The sequence below is a fragment of the Nannobrachium achirus genome (assembly GCF_963921795.1).
Source record: "Nannobrachium achirus genome assembly, chromosome: 4".
NCBI lineage: Eukaryota > Metazoa > Chordata > Actinopteri > Myctophiformes > Myctophidae > Nannobrachium > Nannobrachium achirus.
In genome coordinates, this window is record NC_137813.1 from 62,553,290 (window position 1) to 62,574,485 (window position 21,196).

The 21,196-nt window shown below is 41.9% G+C and overlaps 1 protein-coding gene across 1 annotated transcript; it reads left to right on the top strand.

Moving 5' to 3' along the window:
• Positions 1-3,555: 3,555 nt before the first annotated feature.
• On the top strand, positions 3,556-11,688 carry LOC308283065 (uncharacterized protein; the record flags this gene model as incomplete). Its single annotated transcript, XM_080723452.1, has 4 exons — positions 3,556-4,881; positions 7,802-7,913; positions 8,840-9,033; positions 10,204-11,688. 4 exons carry the CDS (start codon positions 3,556-3,558, stop codon positions 11,686-11,688), a joined length of 3,117 nt encoding a protein of 1,038 aa, XP_080579578.1.
• Positions 11,689-21,196: the final 9,508 nt, after the last annotated feature.

Here is a 21,196-nt window from a genome sequence, read left to right on the forward strand (position 1 = left end):
TAAGAGTTTAGTGGACCCCTTCAGGTGGATGAGGGCGTAGGGGTATCTTGATAGCTCCATGGGCTCTTGGAGCACTGTCTGAAGTGCAAAGTTACATGAGTTCTCTCCTCCCCCATGTCAGAGGGGGAAAAAACAACAACAACTGGCTGTAGTGGGGCACTTGGAAGCCCAGGACGAGTGTCCATAGGTGGTAAGAGAGAATGGGCCGTGTGGTGGTGGTTCTTAGGCCTTAGTGGTGCAATAGCCAAATGCCAATACGCAAACTTCCATCCTCACAATTGGGTTCGCTTAAAGAAACGCTCCATGGTTAGTGTAAATTTGGTGAGACTACAATTAGTTATGATGTGTCAGACAGCTGGGTTGTTATGTGGAGGAGGCTCACAGCTCCTCCAAAAACAAATTTGCATTTGACACAAACTGGATCACGCTGGAGGATGGAGTGAGGAGGAGGCAAGTAAGGTATTGGAATTAAGATCATGCATTTGGCCGACAGGGGTGTCACCTGGCTTACTGATAGTCCCACTGGTTCCAAGTGGCCCTTCGGGTCATGATAGGCCCTTGTGGGTGGGTATAGATAATGAGGAAGGCCAGTTCCCAGTGTTGGTGGTTGTAAAACCACCATGTGGAGCATGACTGTGTGTCAGGCTGATGGGTGTTTCCCTATTACTGGCTCACAGGAGAGTCAGTGTCTGGTTGTTTGGTATTTTCTAAGACCATTAATATTAACAGGAGCCCATAGTGACCTATCAATGTGACTCAGAGGGTGCTTGGCTGTTACGCTCTCCAGTTAAAAAGCTGAGGTGTATGCAGAAAGCAATGCTTGTCTGTCAGATAGCAGCAAGGACACAGCCTTGCGTTGGCCTTGAAGTTGGTTAGATGGGAAGACTTGGAGCACAGCGTGTCATGAGCTGTCCCATCTGCCCTCTTACTCATGGACAGATTAACCCCTGCGAGGGCCCCTGGCCAATAATTGTTTAGGGCCCCCCACCCTCCATCATAACCCCCCCTCCCTCCCTCCTGATGCACACTACCCAGCTCGTATTTTAAGCCATGATTGTCATATGTGGGCCAAGAAAGCACCTGTAGACAACAGAGGAGGGGCCCACACTTTAGATTTGTAATTAATGTATACATTTAATTTTAGTAAATTGCCAATGACCACGCTGCCCAGTTCCCCCACGGGCCCCTGAGAGCCAAGGGCCCCTGGCAACGGCCCCACCGGCCCAATGGTTAATACAGCCCTGCTCTTACTACTAAAATGCTCTTGAAAAAACTGACAAGTCAATCTGAACCCTATCCGTGCCACACTCCTCTCAACTACTCCTGCCAAGACCCAGTAAACACCTAGTTTGTGACAGCACTGACCTCCACTCCCTCTCCAAGCCCATGATGGCCCAGCTTAGTCCTCAAGTATGGAGCTTTTCAGATATGTAAAGGGGGTAAGGGGACATCACAGGATATCCCAGGCTCCAGACCCCCTCTTAAAGGAGTAGTTCACCCCCAAAATAACTTTTTTTCTATTGATTAGTCACACCATGGAGAGTAGAGTTCAATAATATTTTTTGGTTTTTGTCGCATTCCTAAGACAAAAATTTGATTTGAGTAAATTTACCCCCATTGATTCCGGATGGTGACCCGTTTCGAAACGGGTCACCATCCGGAATCAATGGGGGTACATTTATTGTTATCACATTTTTGTCTTAGAAATGTGACAAAAACCAAAAAATATTATTGAACTCTACTCTCCATGGCGTGACTAATCAATAGAAAAAAAGTCATTTTGGGGGTGAACTACTCCTTTAACCTACACTCATCAGAACCTACCTGTACCCACCTGAGAGCCACCAGATCCCCACTACACTCCCACACTGCCCCCCTCACTGATCGTCACATCATTCACCCCTCATGCTCCCTTTTCCGCCCAATGTGCATTCTATCCCTGCTACACACATCCATTCCCCCCGGGGGGACTCTTCAGAGGTAACAGTTTTGTGACTCTCAGTGGTTTCAGTGCAAACCTAATGCTTTTAATGAATTCATAATCATGAAGAAACTCTAGTTTGACTGATCACAAGCTACGTACTGAGGTGAGAATTACAATTCTTTAGATTTTTCCTGTATAAGGTTGCAGCACCCCAACATTCAGCATCTGTCACAGGTTCCCCTAGGGGAGTTATATTTAATTATTATTTTTTATGTGATACTAGACACCTTATCAAACACAATGGTGAAGCCATTTCTTCACCATTGTGTTTCCCAAAATGTGTATTTAATGACTATAACATGGCTACTCTGTTTTTATTAATTTCACATACCTCACAGTAATAACGAATTTATTCCTTATTGGTATCAAAAGAAATCTCCTGAAAACTTTAACAAAATGTTAATTATAACTGAAATCATCAATACTGGACATTATGGCACATTGAAAAGGAGAAATGTCCAATTACATTCGGAAATCTTCAAATTTAACATAAATATGCTTATAACCTTATTATAACCAACTCTTTTAACATAATTGTACTTGTAATCACTTGACTATAATTTATATATGCTAATTGGATTCCTAGATCATCAAAATATGAGGCCTGACACCACAAATATTTGTCTATGATGAATAATAAAGGAATAATGGTCTTTTAAGGAACTGGCGGCGGCCATCTTGAAAATATGCATTTCTAGTGGTCAGATTTTGGTAGACTTTTGATATGTTATTAAGTACACCTGATACTACAATAAACCATTGAGAACCCTTTTGTTGCAATTTTTTTTGGGTCAAACCATATCTGCACCCGCCTACATCTTGAAGATTGTAAAAATGCAAATGTTAGAAAAAATATATCAATAGGGTGCATGGGGGAGGAGTTGTTGAGAACCAGTTTAGGCGAATTTTAACTTATTTTGTGTTTATTTGGGTTTTAATGCACTAAACTTGATGGAACCATGGCAAATCTTCATATCAATCAATTCATCTTGCAAAGACGAACATAAAATGGGGTGAATTGTTTCTGTCAGATGTATGGTTCAGGAGCTATGTTGATTTAAAGTTATTCGTTTTCACAGCCAAAAATCCAGGACGGACACAACATATGGTTAAAAAAAACATATATGGGACAATAATTGGATCTGGGAACATCAAAATTCATTAACTAGACACCTTAAGGATTCTAAAAAGGTAGGTTAGAAAAATATATCTCTTGGGTGCGCGGGAGGCCTACCTTCCTACCAGACTAATATGAAGGAGTTTCCTTGTGTGGCAAAGCTCCACCCAGATGTTGCCAGATTCATACAGTATAAGACCATAAGATTCACCTTCAGATCAAACACAATTACAGTGAGGAGGACAGACAGTCTTTCCACAGCTACAGGAGGGAATACTGACCCAGACCACTGGAACCTGCTGCTGACTCTGTCAGCTGAATGGACTTTAACAAGAACCACCATTCAACGTGAAAGTAAACTTCAGGGAACATTCTAGAGGAGGGAGTGTTACCACCACTGACTGGCTGATATCCTGGCTTGAGCAGCGTATTTGAAGCTACACACTGAGACCAAATGGCTTCCAACGCATCTCGCCCAGAAGAGGATTATTCATGTCCTGTGTGTTGTGACATCTTTATAGATCCTGTTGTTTTGTCCTGTAGCCACAGCTTCTGTAAAGCCTGTCTGCAGGAATGGTGGAGAGAGAAGGTAATAAAAGAATGTCCAGTTTGTAAAGAGAAACATTCGGTGGATCCACCCAGAAACCTGGCTCTGAAGAACCTGTGTGAGGCCTTCATTCAGGAGAGACATCAGAGAGCTTCAACAGGGTCTGAGGTTCTCTGCAGTCTGCATGCTGAGAAACTCAAACTGTTCTGTCTGGAATGTCAACTGGCCGTGTGTCTTGTGTGTCGAGATTCCAAGAAACATATCAACCACAGATTCAGACCCATCGATGAAGCTGCACCGGAACACAAGGAGGAAGTCCAGAAATTACTGAAGCCTTTACAGGAGAAACTGAAGGTCTTTAATAAAGTTAAAACAAACTGTGACAAAACAGCAGAACACATTAAGGTCCGGGCCCGGCACACAGAGATGCAGATGAAGGAACAGTTTGAGAAGATGCATCAGTTTCTACAAGAGGAAGAGGAGGCCAGGATCACTACACTGAGGGAGGAAGAGCAGCAGAAGACTCAGATGGTGAAGGAGAAGATTGAGGGTCTGAACAGAGACATATCAACCCTTTCAGACACAATCAGAGCCATAGAGGAGGATCTGAGAGCTGAACACATCTCATTCCTGCAGAACTATAAGACCACAGTGGAAAGAGTCCAGCTCACACTGCAGGACCCACAGCCGGTCTCAGGAGCACTGATAGACGAGACCAAACACCTGAAGAACCTGACCTTCAGAGTCTGGGACAAGATGAAGGACATTGTCTCCTACACTCCTGTCATTCTGGACCCCAACACTGCCCATCCAAACCTCATCCTGTCTGATGATCTGACCAGTGTGAGACATGGAGATGTACAACAGCTTCCTGACAACCCAGAGAGGTTTGACCACTGGTTCCGTGTCCTGGGTTCTGAGGGCTTTAACTCTGGAACTCACAGCTGGGATGTTGAGGTTGGAGACAGTACATACTGGGTACTGGGTGTGCTAGCAGAGTCTTTTCAGAGGAAGGGAAAGGGAGGGGGTCAAGGCTGGGGCATATGGTTACATGAAGGTAAATACAGAGCAGGCTCCGGGTTCATCACTGTCCTCTCAGTGAAGCAGAACCCCAAGAAGATCAGAGTCCAGCTGGACTGGAACAAAGGAAAGCTGTCCTTCTCTGATCCTGATACTAACACACACATACACACCTTCACACACACTTTCACTGAAACACTCTTTCCATTCATTCAAACTGATCGTACTGTCCCTCTGAAGATGTTACCATGGAAGATCAGTGTAACCACATAGTTAGACATGATGATGATGATGATGATGATGATGATGATGATGATGATGATGATGATGATGATGATGATGATGATGATGATGATGATCACGATGATGATGATCATGAAAGACAAACTATTGAGACCTTAGGGTAATACCAGTCAATTTTGTAATCTATGATTGGTTTGTTGTCGCGGGCAATGAACAACATGTAGATGACGATAATTTCTAATGTCTATTGTCAATAATCAATGGTTACCAAAGTTGTAAATAATATTTAGTGTCCATTGTCAGCTTTCACTTTTCAATACATTATTACTTATTTCAGAAATAGTAATAATGCCAACAATAATAACGGGATAATTTGAATGATTAAGGTTATGGATCTCAGTAGTATCATGTTGAGGAATTGAGATGTGAAGTGTGAAATGTATCAGACTATTATTATGATACTTTTCCTTGTGTACTTAACTGTACTGTACTTTTTATATAATTTTATTTAATGTGGAATCACCATGTTGGAATCTTTTTATGACATAAAATACAGTTATATGATGGTTAGCAGAGGTCAGTATGTTAAATATTAAATTAGTTTTATGAAGCCACAAGGGTTGGTGAGGTAGACTATGAACCCTGCAGTCACTTGAATCACTGTTTATAAAATGATAACACCACCATAAGAAAATGTTAAAACAGCTTACTTGGAGGTGGTATATGTTACTTTGCCCTTTTGAAATGTCAAAAGGGCAATGTGACAAAAGAAGTATGTGTTTTTACTCAATTGTTTGTGTGGATAGTATTCAGTTGACACTACTGTTTGTAAAATTCTTCCATGGGGAATTTAAATGAAACAGAAGAACATTTACATTCATATTAAAGGATGCAGAAATCTAATTCTTGAATTGACTGATGACAGTTTAACAACTTGAATCAGCATCGAAGGACACATCCACACACAGACCCTTAAAGGCAGGTACTGAACCCAAAAGAACACCAGATAAAAGGTCAAGAAATAGATTTGCATATACTGTAATAAAAACATGAGTCTGAAGAAGAGCTTTCTCCTCCAAACGTCACTCAGGAGGATGCCTAACAAATACATCTTTGAAGGGCGCTACAGTGAGTGTGCAAATCTATTTGTCACCCCCAAGTTTGTTCAGTGAGCTTGTAGATCCACTATTTTCGGCAAAGAGATATGGTTTAGAGCAGGGGTCCTTAGCTGAGAGAGATAAAGCAGGGACCCCCAGTAATTGTATAAAACTGGGTTGCAAATTAAACTTTTTCATAGACTTCATAGATAACTTCAAACTTGTTTGACGGAACGATCATCAATGTTGTGTAAATTACGTTTTGTCTATTTGTTTCTTTGTTTACCCACTATCTTTTCTATTAATATGTTGGATTCATGTTAATGAGTATGTTCAGACATTTAACGACTTAACCCCTCAATACTTAGTAAGCTTGACCTCTGGCTCTGTACTTGATCTTCTCTTTTTTAAGTCTACACCAAATCTCGTTGCATAACATAGCCCATCTACAAGCTCACACCACGTCACAATGTGTCGCGTTATGAGCTTATAGATCGGCTATTTTCATTGCATTTTAGGCATAATCTGGTGAGCGGGTGATTTGTGCCAACATTAGGCACAATCCGCCCGCTAACCTGCCAAAGACACACAAATGTAGCTTAACCCATTTAAAAAATATATCTTCAACATTTGGCACGAAATGATGCACTGCGAGCTTGTATTTCTGCAAATTTTGAATAGCCAACACAGAAATCGAATCACAGATGCTTTCCTGGCTTTAGACCAGCAAAACACCGTCTCTGGTGCCTGGTGATGGTGTAGTGCTGACCCACTCTCATAATAGGAAAATAAAATCACATTGTAAAAGAAGGATTTCTTTCTAACATGGAGTCAGAGTGTGGTCATACCAGTCAGGGTGTAACATGTCTTTCTAACATGGAGTCAGAGTGTGGTCGAACCAGTCAGGGTGTAACATGTCTTTCTAACATGGAGTCAGAGTGTGGTCGTACCAGTCAGGGTGTAACATGTCTTTCTAACATGGAGTCAGAGTGTGGTCATACCAGTCGGGGTGTAACATATCTTTCTAACATGGAGTCAGAGTGTGCATGGTCGTACCAGTCGGGGTGTAACATATCTTTCTAACATGGAGTCAGAGTGTGGTCATACCAGTCAGGGTGTAACATATCTTTCTAACATGGAGTCAGAGTGTGGTCGTACCAGTCAGGGTGTAACATATCTTTCTAACATGGAGTCAGAGTGTGGTCATACCAGTCAGGGTGTAACATATCTTTCTAACATGGAGTCAGAGTGTGGTCGTACCAGTCAGGGTGTAACATATCTTTCTAACATGGGGTCAGAGTGTGGTCATACCAGTCAGGGTGTAACATATCTTTCTAACATGGGGTCAGAGTGTGGTCGTACCAGTCAGGGTGTAACATGTCTTTCTAACATGTGGTCAGAGTGTGGTCATACCAGTCAGGGTGTAACATATCTTTCTAACATGGAGTCAGAGTGTGGTCGTACCAGTCAGGGTGTAACATATCTTTCTAACATGGGGTCAGAGTGTGGTCATACCAGTCAGGGTGTAACATATCTTTCTAACATGGAGTCAGAGTGTGGTCGTACCAGTCAGGGTGTAACATATCTTTCTAACATGGGGTCAGAGTGTGGTCATACCAGTCAGGGTGTAACATGTCTTTCTAACATGTGGTCAGAGTGTGGTCGTACCAGTCGGGGTGTAGCGGTTGGGGTCGTGTAAGGGAACGACGGAGCCCTCCCATAGGTGGGGGGGTCTGTTGCTGTGGCGACGGTGCCTCCTCCTCCCCTCCTCCAGCTGGCGGTACTCTGTCCAGTTGCTGCAGCGTCTCACCTCTCTGTCCTCGTTGACGTCCCGCCTGTACCTGTCCCTGTCCTCCTCCCTCCGCTGCTCCCCTGCAGACATCTTCATCTGTCAGGGACAGGAACGTAGAGGACAGTACTCATGATTCAATCTCAAGACTGAAAGTGTGATTTGTGAAACAGTATGAAAAGGAGCCCACTCACACACACTAGTGCTGATTCCTGAACAAAACACAACATGTAAAATTATGATGTTTGAAGAAATCATATACTGAGGCTTTAAAGGAGTAGTTCACATTTTTTCTGTTGATTACTCACACCATGGAGACTTGTTTTTTTTGTATGTGTCGCATTCCTAAGACGAAATTTTGATTATTCGGTCCCCATCTGGAATCAATGGGGAATCAATTGTAATACTTTTTTGTCTTAGGAATGCAACAAAAAACTAAACATATTATTGAACTCAAGTCTCCATGGCGTGAGTAATCAATAAAAATAAACATTTTGGGAGTGAACTACTCTTTTAACCTTTGCTTTTATGATATAAACCTTTTGCTTTATATCAGAGAACATTAAGATTTTAGTTTGACCATTTCAAATGCTCTAATCTTAAAAACTGAAAATGGCCTATCTCCAAGCTCTCAATAAGTCTGAGTTTGCTATATTTATATATATTTGCTTCCATAGAAGACCTGCTGGCTTCGATTGAATACAAATGACTGAAATCAGTCGTGTGGGGACTGAGAACTTTAATCCACAAGTACATTTATATCCGTACTTTACTTGAGCATTTGTATTGCTTGTGACTTCCACTTTGTTACGTTTCAAAACTGTACTTTTTTTTTTTTTTTTTAACTTGTAGTTGAGTAATATTTGCCCAGGAGTATCTATACTTTTGACTCTAGCACTGGGGTTCAGTCAGTACTAGGGTTGAGTACTTTGTCCATGACTGGTGGTCCTCACCTGGTCCAGGTTCAGCCTGTGCAGCCAGGGGGCGACGTTGCAGCGGCCCATGGCCAGAGCCCCCGGAATTGAATTGAATTGAATTGAAGGGTCCGGGGAGGCCAGCCTTGTGGAGGAGCTCCACCTGGAGCCCAGGTCTGGGAAGACTGTGTTGAGCATGGAGAAGAGGAGCAGGAGGTCTTGGGCCTGGGGGGAGGCTCTGCTGGTCCCCGCTCTGTGGACGCTGACAGGGACGTCTCCCACCAACTCCTGCCCTCGCTGCAGGGACAGGCCTGTCACCACAGTTACAGTTTAGATGACGATTCATTGTCATATAAATAATCGTGATAAATGTGTGTGTGTGTGTGTTGTGTTTTTAGCACTAAGCATTGGAATCATTTATTTGTATTTAATAATGTTATACTTTAAAAAATGTTCAGAAATAGCAGATCTACAAGCTAAAAACGTGTGATGTTGGAACCATTTTGAGCCATCTTTTCATCATCCTTCTGAAGCTTCTGAATACAACCAGTTATGACGATTATGCAAAACAACAACAATAATTGCTCTCAGGATTTTATGTGATGTTTATGAGCAGAGAATGGCCTAGACCTCCAAGCTCACAAATGTCGCATCCGAGACACGATGCAAGCTTGTACGTTAGTATTAGCGCTCCCCAAAAACAACAGGTTTGGGCATGTTGGGAATTGATTATATAAAACAGTCACCTGTGTATTCAGTCATTGTTTGTAAACAAATAATTGATATAATTGATAATATTAGTGATGCAGTGTGTGTGTGTGTGTGTGTGTGTGTGTGTGTGCGTGTGCGTGTGTTAAATATAATTAATAAATGTGTATGGACCACTCATTGGCTAACAGTATAAGACTGTGGTTGTACTGGGCATGACGTTAAACTGCTCCATTGTAACTGCCATCGTCAAGTAGATGCAATGGATGCATTTGCAACTACTGTGGACTATGTAGCTTGCATGGTTGTTGGAGGGTTTTGACAAATTAAGATGCCTAAAGATGCGGCAGAAAGGCTGGCAAAGTATTGTGCTGTCTCTGCTGCCATTATACTGTATGGTGGAGCCACCGCTACTTGTGCCATGGAGTGGCATATCCATGATTTTATGAATGTTACCTTTACTGCACCTAAAATATGTGTGGACATACCGGTAAGTAAATGGTTAAACTGTGCGTGTGTGCGTGCGTGCGTGTGTGCGTTTATGTGTGTGTGTCTATGAACTTTGCAACACTTCTGTTGTGTGCCAAACCTCCGCCCCATCAGACTCGGCAGACAGAAATAGGAAACATAAATAGAAACTTTACAGCACACTCCTCACAGACCACTGGAACCTGCTGAATGAACTTTAACAAGAACCTGGATTCACCGAAAATGAACTTCATCTGAAAACTCTAGAAGAGGGAGTTTTATCACTAATGACTGGCTGATTTTGTGTCTTGAGCAGTGCGTTTGTAAAATGGCATCTAAGTCGTCTCTCTCCGAAGAGGATTATTCCTGTCCTGTGTGTCGTGACATCTTTAACGATCCTGTTCTCCTGTCCTGTAGCCACAGCTTCTGTAAAGCCTGTCTGCAAAAATGGTGGAGAGAGAAGATAATAAAAGAATGTCCAGTTTGTAAGGAGAGACATTCATTGGATCCACCCAGAAACCTGGCTCTGAAGAACCTGTGTGAGGCCTTCATACAGGAGAGACATCAGAGAGCGTCAACAGGGTCTGAGGTTCTCTGCAGTCTGCATGCTGATGAGAAACTCAAACTGTTCTGTCTGGAATGTCAACTGACCGTGTGTTTTTTGTGTCGAGATTCTAAAAAACACATCAACCACAGATTCAGACCCATCGATGAAGCTGCAATGGAACACAAGGATAAAGTCCAGAAATTACTGAAGCCTTTACTGGAGAAACTGGTGGTCTTTAATGAAGTTAAAACAAACTGTGACCAAACAGCAGAACACATTAAGGTCCGGGCTCGTCACACAGAGATGCAGATGAAGGAACAGTTTAAGAAGATGCATCAGTTTCTACAAGAGGAAGAGGAGGCCAGGATCACTGCACTGAGGGAGGAAGAGCAGCAGAAGACTCAGATGATGAAGGAGAAGATTGAGGGCCTGAACAGAGACATATCAACCCTTTCAGACACAATCAGAGCCATAGAGGAGGATCTGAGAGCTGAACACATCTCATTCCTGCAGAACTACAAGACCACAGTGGAAAGAGTCCAGTTCACACTGCAGGACCCACAGCCGGTCTCAGGAGCACTGATAGACGAGACCAAACACCTGAAGAACCTGACCTTCAGAGTCTGGGACAAGATGAAGGACATTGTCTCCTACACTCCTGTCATTCTGGACCCCAACACTGCCCATCCACGACTCATCCTGTCTGATGATCTGACCAGTGTGAGATATGGACAGAGACAGCAGCTTCCTGACAACCCAGAGAGGTTTGACTACTGGCACCGTGCCCTGGGTTCTGAGGGCTTTCACTCTGGGACTCACAGCTGGGATGTTGAGGTTGGAGACAATACATGGTGGGCACTGGGTGTGTCAGCAGAGTCTTTTCAGAGGAAGGGAAATGGAGACCATAATCTAATCCAAGAAATAGCAGTGAAACTCAAAGTGATCACTGTTAACCAAGTGGAACGTAACAGTCAACGCTGGAGCATATGTTTTTATGAAGGTAAATACAGAGCATACTCATCAACAGGGTCAGTCACTGTCCTCTCAGTGAAGCAGAACCCCAAGAAGATCAGAGTCCAGCTGGACTGGAACAAAGGAAAGCTGTCCTTCTCTGATCCTGATACTAACACACACATACACACCTTCACACACACTTTCACTGACACACTCTTTCCATACATTAACAATAGTCGTACTGTCCCTCTGAAGATGTTACCATGGAAGATCAGTGTAACTCTGGAACCACATAGTTAAACGTGATGATGATGATGATGATGATGATGATGATGTTGTACAGGAAGCATGAGGTCAGTCCGTTGTCTCCCCAGGCGCAGCAGAGGGAGAGCAGAGCCCAGGATTACATAGGCAAATGGCACTGGGTGAAAAAATGGGTTACAAAATTGTGGGATGAAAATTATGAAAGAAGATGATGATGATATATTAATCATATTAGTAATATTACAAGTGCCAACAATAATGGTAATTAATATTAGGGGATTTATATAAATGTAATTATCTCAGTAGTAAACATTGAGATACTTTACTATAAAATGTATCAGACACAATGTATCAATATTATTATGATACTTTTACTCTTGCACTCTGCACTGTACTTTTTACACTGTCTATTTCCTAATATAGAATAATCACATTGGAACAATCTCTTTATGACATTATAAAGAATTACATGTTATAATATGATGGTTAGCAGAGGTCAGTATGTTAAATATTACATTAGCTTTATGAAACCACAACGGCTGAGGTAGACTATGAATCCTGCAGTCACTTGAATCACTGTTACACCATAATAAAATATTAAAACAGATTACTTGGAGGTATTGTGGGTCTAAATATATCACGTTGCTCTTTTGAAATGTTGCTTGCCTAAAGATACACCATGAAAATGCACTTTTCCTATTTTAAAACCTTTTTTTGGGGTCCCACTGGCATCTTCTATCCTCACAAAGTCCCATTTCTGACCGTTGTGTATTTCTCTGGTTTTGGGAGGGCACAAGTTAAAAGCTTGTCACGGGTGCTCAAAACAGGCTGTCCTGATTTGCTGCCGAATGGGACGTCACGATCTGCAAAAGCATCCCACGGGTGCTCCATTTGCCCTCCCCTATGAAGCTCCAAACCAGACCTAATTTTAATAATCCAGCCCCTCTTCTGCTCATTTGCATAGCAGCCAGCGTGGCTCAAAAGTTAAACCAAGGTGAAAAAATAAAAAATATATATATTAAATAACCTGAGCAGCCAAATTATCATGACAACGTATGCTCACACATATCCACGTGTGCACGTTGCAGAAACACAGCATTTCACAAGTGCCACATCCATTGTAGCTGCTATCAAAGGAATTGGAAATATGGACTCACCAAGCTGGTATCTGCTGTATCTCGTTAAACAAAAAATAATCCATTTGCAGCGTCGCTAGGCAGATTAGCCTTGGCTACTGGCTAGCAGGCTAGCTCGGATCCAAACAATCCACCGTCTTTTATACTTCATCAGTTCACAACAGATGATCCTCTGATGATGTCCTCTGCTTGCTCTGATCGCGCTACCATGTTAAACTGTTAAACAACTATTCTAATCTGTAGTAGGCTATAGTCCAGTCTTGTTGTGGACAACGATGCTCCGAGTGAGTCTGACAGCTGCAACAACTTTCTCTTTCAGTTGGGTGAACTACTGAACTTTGCGTGACCCTGAGATTAACCCTTAAAAACCCATGGAGCTGCTCAGATGCAGCCTAGATGGCTGGATAATAATATTCCGTTTATAATGGTTGCAATATGTTAAAAAGAAAACTATAACTATAATCGAAATGAAAAAAAAAAAAATATATATATATATATATATATATATATATATATATATATATATATATTATTGTTATTATTTGCAAGACCTTTTGTGTAGTGTTTGGTTGGGGTGCATATCTGCACACACAACGGCAGAACTGCGCCACCCCCCCCGCAGGCCAATTTTATACTGCAGCTGAAAATGCTCTGAGAGCCATTCAAAAATGAGAGAGGCTCTCTATTCAGGAGTGGTAATTTAGCCTCAAATCTTTTGAAAAACGTTTTTGGGACATAAACAATATGACATAAATACTTTTTAAATGCATGGTGTATCTCCTTTTAGCTTTGACTTATAGACTGGAGACATACACACAACATTGTGATCAGAGGTCGATATGGGTGGCCCAACCTTGGCTACATAAGCATTAGGAATGTTTACATAGCACTTATCCAAAATATTATTTTTCCTCGTCGCGTCCTTGACGTATTGATCAAACCCCGGCAGCACAGTGTCCAAATAACACTGGTTAAGGTCTCCCAGCACGATTGCTGGTGCATCTGGGTACTGCAGCTGGAGTTCATGCACACAGTCAGCAATGGTTTTGCTGCTTGTGCAGCTCTTCCTGGCCCATTTGGGGGCACATACACAGTAAACAGCAGAATGCAGCCGAATTCACGGGGCAGGTAGAAAGGTCTTAAAGTCATAGCCAGGATTTCAACGTTGGGATCGTCGCATATCCTAGTTTTTATTGTAAAATGGCTTGACACCAGAGATCATTGACGTACACACACACGCCACCGTATCCGCCCCCTCCACCTCTGTCTAGTCGGACCAGAGTGAAACCGGGGACTTCATACAGTGAGTCTGGTTTTGATGGCTAGATAAAACCTTACTAGATCATTGAAAGCTCCATAGACGCTTCGCGCTATAATGTCCTGTCTGGAATTGGAAATGTTGAGGTTCTCAATTGCCGGCTCTGAAAAGAAATTTTATAAAACCTGGAGCCCTTTTATGATGTTCTACCATAATACTCAAACGGTGTAGTGTGGCGCTTACCTGTTTGACCAACCCAGTGCGCAGCAAGCTTTGATTATTTATTCTGCTTTACTGTTTTGATTATTTATTTACTTTGTTTTGACAGTTCAACCGTCCTGGGGATTGAGGGTGGGGGGAGGGGGGATAGGGGATGGGTTTTATTCACTCTCATAATAATGTACTCTGTTTTCTACATGTGATGTATCCATCTTTTTGAGATTGTTTACCCGCCTCTGGGCTTTGCTCATTTGAAAATTGAATAAAAAGATTTGAAAAGAAAGAAAGCTCCATAGACAGCACTGTGATCAGTGTATTTATCAAACATTTAAAACTCTCAGTACTTGGTAAACTAACCCTAGGTCTACTCTTGTCCCTATAGTCTATCTCTTCTAAAGCCCTCCTCAGAACATAGCGATATTAGGGTTCAAGTGGTTAATTTAAATACAAGATAAAGGTCCTATCACACAAAGATTTGGGTTAGGCCCAAATGTAGAAACTCTGAGGTCCCGTGAAATTCTGATTTGTGAAATACCACCTGGCGTTTACTCGTGGAGAGATTGTGTCTGTGTCTGCACCACAGAGCGATACCCGCTGATCCAAGCGAGAAAGCCTGCGGCAACCGCTGTTCGTCTGTAGGGCTCTCTCTCTCTCTCTCTCTCTCTCTCTCTCTCTCTCTCTCTCTCTCTCTCTCTCTACTTGACCTGACCTGATGCCAACACAGTCAAAACAAATAGGCTACCAGTGAGGAAGATTGTTTAGAATAATCTGATTTACGAGTTCCAATCTGGATTCAGAAAGACCAAATCAAACGCGAAGCGGATGACAGAAAATATAGCGGTATGGTCATGATGGACCTCCAGAAGGCATTTGACACCGTAAATCATTCTATTCTGATTGAGAAACTAAAAGCCATCGGTCTTGACAGCGCAGCAGTGAGTTGGATGCAATCTTACCTGGTGGGGAGGGAACAGGTGGTGGAGATTAACGGTACCCCTGCCCCCCCCCCCCCCTCCCAGTAAGCTGTGGTGTTCCTCAAGGTAGCATACTGGGACCTCTGTTGTTCCTAATATACGTGAACGACATGGCATCTGCATGTGACTGCAACCTGTTCCTGTTCGCGGATGACTCGGCTCTTCTAGTCTCGGGCAAGGACAACTTGCAGGTTGAAAAGACACTTAACTCTGAACTAAGTAAGATCTGCACATGGCTTAACGACAATAAATTACCAATTCACCTGGGAAAAACTGAGTCCATCCTCTTTGGATCAAATCATAACCTCAAAGAGTCGATAACTTCACAATCAAAGTGGGTGACAAGGTCATAACACGAAAAAACAAAATCTCTTACTTAGGATGCATCCTTGAAGCTAATCTTTCCAGCGAAAAGATGACTTCTAAAGTAATAAATAAAATCAACCAACAAACTTGTTTCCTACAGAGGATCGCCCCAATGGTCAATTTCAACTCACTGAAGACCATACAGTAGCTGGTGCAATAATCCAGCCCCTCTTTGACTACGGAGTCCACGTATGGTATCGTGACGCCCCACAAGCCCTAAAAACTAAACTCCAAACAGCCCAAAATAAACTAATTAGGGTCCTGCTTAACCTTCCCTATCAGACTCACCTCACCGCTACTCACCAGTTAAGAGTGGGTGGCTCAGAGTAGATGACAGAGTACAGCAACTTGCAATGGGCCTGGTGTACAAGATACACTACACCACTATGATACCCAAGTACCTAATACTATAAACATTAAGGATGTCCATAATTACAACACCAGAGGCAGCGCCATAGATCACTTTCAACCCAGAGTCAAAACCAACAAAGGGTCAAACTCCTTTTTCTGCTATACCACCAAAATGTGGAAAGCCTTACCGAAGGCCATAAAGGAGTGTGGATCACTAGCATCCTTTAAAATTGCCCTGAAAAACCACTTACAGGCAGCAGCCGTTCGCAACTGGTAAAAAAAAAACTAACCTAGCCCAACCCTCCCCTCCCGTGCCCCCTTCTTTGTATATAAAAACTGTTTGTTTAGACTTACTGTTTTCTTTTTTTTTGTTCTCTCATTTTCTTTTATTTACATATCTACTGCATAGTACTGTGTTCTATTCGTCTGTCATTCAATGTTATATGAGATACTTTAATGGTTTCCTGTGGAAATAAGCTTAGTCTTTTCATGGATCTCCTTTTAGTAGACCTTGTACCAGTGAACTGTACCGTCATGAAACTGTACCTTTTCCTATGCAAACTTCTAATAAAGTCTTTAATCAATCAATCAATCAATCAAAGATTATGAATCAATATTTTTTTTTATTTTGTGTGTGTTTGTGTGTGTGCGTGCGTGCGTGTGTGTGTGTGTGTGTGTGTGTGTGTGTGTGTGTGTGTGTGTGTGTGTGTGTGTGTGTGTGTGTGTGTGTGTGTGTGTGTGTGTGTGTGTGTGTGTGTGTGTGTGTGTGTGTGTGTGTGTGTGTGCGTGCGTGCGTGCGAGTGCGTGCGCGTGCGTGTGTGTGTGATACAGGTTAAAGATTGTAAATACACTCTAAATAATGTGATGATTGCCAATATAATTGGGGATAGTTTAGTTTAGTTTAGCCAAATCAGTGAATGAATTATCTGAGCTTTAATAATACATTAACCGTTTTTAATGCAAGCAGTTACATTTTGGCATTTATCTTGCTATTAAGAGACATATTCGATTTTTGAAGTAAAATGACTTTTTTTGCTGTTTGCCTGTTGAAAAACGTTTTCACTTGAAATTGCTGACAGAGCCATAAGAAAATATTGCAACTGAGTTCACTCTCTTCATTTAATGTTTAATATTAGTGCAATAATATAGGCTGTGTTAGGTCCAGGTTCAATAAGTTTAACATAAATATTGAACCAGCGGCCCTCGACTGTGATTTTTTTTTTTTTCATTTTCTTGAACATAGCATTGGTATGACCTGGAGGGGATCGAACCACGACCTCCCAGTCTCAGGTTGGACACTCTAAACCACAAGGCCACTGAGCAACAGAAACAGACGGGTCAGAATGGTCCCCCCAAACTATTTGGGGATTATTTTCCAGTCTGTAAAGTGCAGATTACAGCAGGGTAATATACATGGGAGCAATGTTTAGCTGCTTATGCTGTCATTCCAGTGAACAGGGGAGAGGAGAGCGCTCATCAAAGTGCATCAAACTGTACCATGGAATCAAAGTGCGCATGTGTGATCATGGATTCCATTTTCATCGAGGTGAAAACATGCAATGTAATTGTCATCGTCTCTTATTCTAGGCTGCTACATAGCTGCTAGATGTCATTATGTAATATCTCAGCGATTGAAGATGAATGAATGTAATATCTCAAAACAGCAGCAGATCTCAAAAATCACAGATCTGCGTTGCCAGGGTCCATCTTAAAATGCTCTCTACCATTTTGTGAGCCACTGGGTCAGGATGCCTACGGAATCGGATGCCTCAGACCAGGGGTTCCCAAACCTTTTTGTCTCAGGGCACCCCATGAATATTTGTTTTAATCCGAGGCACCCCTACATTATAATTTCCACTCCCAGCACCTTATATTTATGGCATATCGTCGTTCTCGGGTGGAAACCTTGTATGTCCAAAACTGTTCGTTTTGTATTTATCATCTATAAAATGTACTAAACTAGTGAAAACAGCAGATCTACAAGCACACAACGCCTCACATCGCAAGGCGTTGTGTGTTTGTAGATCGGCTGTGCGACAATGCTTGTGGATCGGCTGTGCGACGGTCTTGTATGATGAAGCAGGGCTTTGCTTTACCAAAAGACGTACACATTTGAAACTTGGAGATATGAGGTTTCTGCCCGACAGTGACGATATTTTAGTGATTATGTTGCAAGGAAAACGTTGAGATAACAGCCATTTTGGTTAGAACTGACTGAAAATAACTTTGTAATTCAAGTTTAAAATGATACTAAATATTTTTTTAAGTGTCCAAATAAATTCCAGATATTATCAAATTATCTCGTGGCACCCGTGGCGTGGACTGCCGTCACGGCACCCCAGGGTGCCCCGTCACCCACTTTGAAAACCCCTGCCCTTAGACGACTTACGGCTGCGAAAAAAGGAAGGGAGAAGGGAAGAAGGAACTGAAATCTCTGTGCCTGTGTGTGTCGTGCTGTGTATGAAACCGTTGGCATTTTGTGGCTTTAATGTATTTGTCTCATCATAAGCAACATCCATAGTTGGCAAAACAAAGCAGAAACCACACATTATTGGGCTGGATTTTTAGAGTCAACGTAAAACTGCTGTCAACAGTATTTTGAAAGTCCTGTGACTTGTTTGATGTGCATAATGTAACGAACCACATAAGCACTGCCCTACACAAAAGATATGGTTTCAAATGTAGTATTATTTACAATGAGTATTGTCCACCAGATGCACCTCCTGGCCAGCAGGCGGCGCCACTGTTTACCTAGCAAGACAAGCCTTTTGACTATATTAGATAGTTTACTGAACGTTTGCAAAGTTTCTTGTATTGTCATTGTTTACTTTGGTCACACAATGTTTATTGTTAATGTCTCTATTGATATCTTTACATTGTTTTGCCTGAAAGAACCGTAATTGAGTTCGTTTTCCACTGTTTATTATTCTGAGACTTTTATTTTGAAACGAATGATACAGGAAGCAGGTAACCGGTAGTAACGTCTTTTTGAGCGGTCTGCTCAGAGCTCACATGAAAACAAATGAATCCAAAATGAAAGAAAGCACAGTATAGGAGCGCATCCATGTTCTTGCTGAAAAGTGTAATTCATTGTATAAGCACCTGGCTGAGGGCACAAGGTATGTTATATCCTGCACTACGTTTTATAGTTTTGTTTGTTACAGAGTTAATGGGCTGTTGTGTGAACGTCCTTTAGCTGTTCTATTTTTAGACTCATTGAGAAGCCTCAGTAACGTTATATAAATAATTAAATAATTAACGTGAATTTAGATCGGTAATACATGCCAGAGTGTATATAAGAGAGTTACGTCACGCTTTGAACTCGCCGCAGACCGGAAGTGGCGTCGCATGGAGCCTGTTCTCATTCTTATCGAGGCTCTGCTGCTCTCCTGCCCGTCCGCCCCCACTATAGCCGAGGTATTTTCAATCACTGGTAAGTAGACGAAATCACGTCTTCATTCACGGGCCTCTCGTGAATGTGTGAATGCGTGAATGCGTTAAAAGGGTGAAAAAGACGTGATTTCGTCTACTTACAGTGATTGAAAATACCTCGGCTATAGTGGGGGCGGACGGGCTGAAGAGCAGCAGAGGCTAGCTAGGAATGAAAACAGGCTCCATGCGTGCGCAAGTGCGCATGCGTAAGCTTCCCACCATAGAGTAAATAGGCTTTCCACGCTTACTATGGGAGTCGACGTAAGTGACGTAACTCTCTTATATACACTCTGATACATGCTATACAGTACAGTGCATAATCCTTGGGAGTAAAGGTATATTTCATTTGCAGGTTGATACATAATACAAACTATTTCATGGTTGTCAATACTAAAAGATTAAAACAGAATACTTTAATATACTTAATTGTTAAGCAGTTAAAAGACAAATAGTTTACATTTCATTATTGTTGTTAAAAGGCTAAGGGATTCTTGTCTTGGTGATTTAGATAACTTGGCTTTCATCTTGCACTCAAAGGAGAGATTGTCATGTTGTTCAAATTAATTCATGGTGAAGTTTTTGTAACTTACATGTTCTCTGTCAATTGTTATTGATTTGTTATTTGGCTGTATTTAACAGTATGCTTTTGTCAGATAAGATATGTCAGCTACTGTATTGTAATTTTTGGTTCTTTTTCTGCTTTCCCACCTATAGCTTTTACGGTGTTTCTGGAACAATAAAATATTCTAAAATCATCAGTTGAGAGCTCATCCTTTATCCAGCCAGGGTTGCTTACACATAACACTTATAATTCATCTTACCTTTATTATTCATATTAAACTACCCACTTGACATACATTATGCAATTTTCCCCATAAGGCCCTCTTACATCTAACAACTTTGAAAAGATTTTGGAAAGATTTGGAAAGATTCCTAAAAGACTACCCTCTCACACAATAAGATTTGAAAAAGACTCCCCAAAGACTTAATGATGATTTTTTTTAAGATTTCAGTTGTTAAATGTGAGATGCCGCTAAAGATTTTGTAATCTCCCCCCCGCCCCCCCCCCCCCCCCCCCCCCACACACACACACACACACACACACACACACACACACACACACACACACACACACACACACACACACGCACACACACACACACACACACACACACACACACACACACACACACACACACACACAGAGAGAGAGAGAGAGAGAGAGAGGCATAAAGTAGCTAAGTAATAAGTACATTTACTTAAGTACAATTGTAATTGTACGCCTACTTTACTTGAGTATTTCCCGTTTTCAGGACTTTTACTTCTACTTTCACTACACTACTTTGAAAACTTGTGTTACTAGTTTCTTTCTATCGATCTACAGGCTCACAACGCGTCGCATCGCAGTATTGATACTTTTACTTAAATAACATGTGAGTACTTTTTCCATCACTGCGTGTGCATGCACACACACCGAGCTCCGCCCTCCTCCCTCAGCCCTATCTCTCTCCTCTCCTCTCCATAGCCGGTGCAGATTGATCCTATCAACTTATTGTCAACGTCTTATGTTTGAATTGGAATAATGTACTATTATGATACGCAGTGAAATAAAGGGCTGCCGTAGCCACACCAACAGCTACTAGTGGCGAGTCGACCAGGCTGGCAGCTCAGCGTCTTGGAGAATGAATGGCTTTTGTTTTGGCTCAAAGCGTTCTGTTTTGGTTGTTACGTCATTGTACTCATTCAGACTCAGCCCAGATTTGTGAAAATATCAAACCAGTTTAATATTCTCGTAACAGAATCTGGGT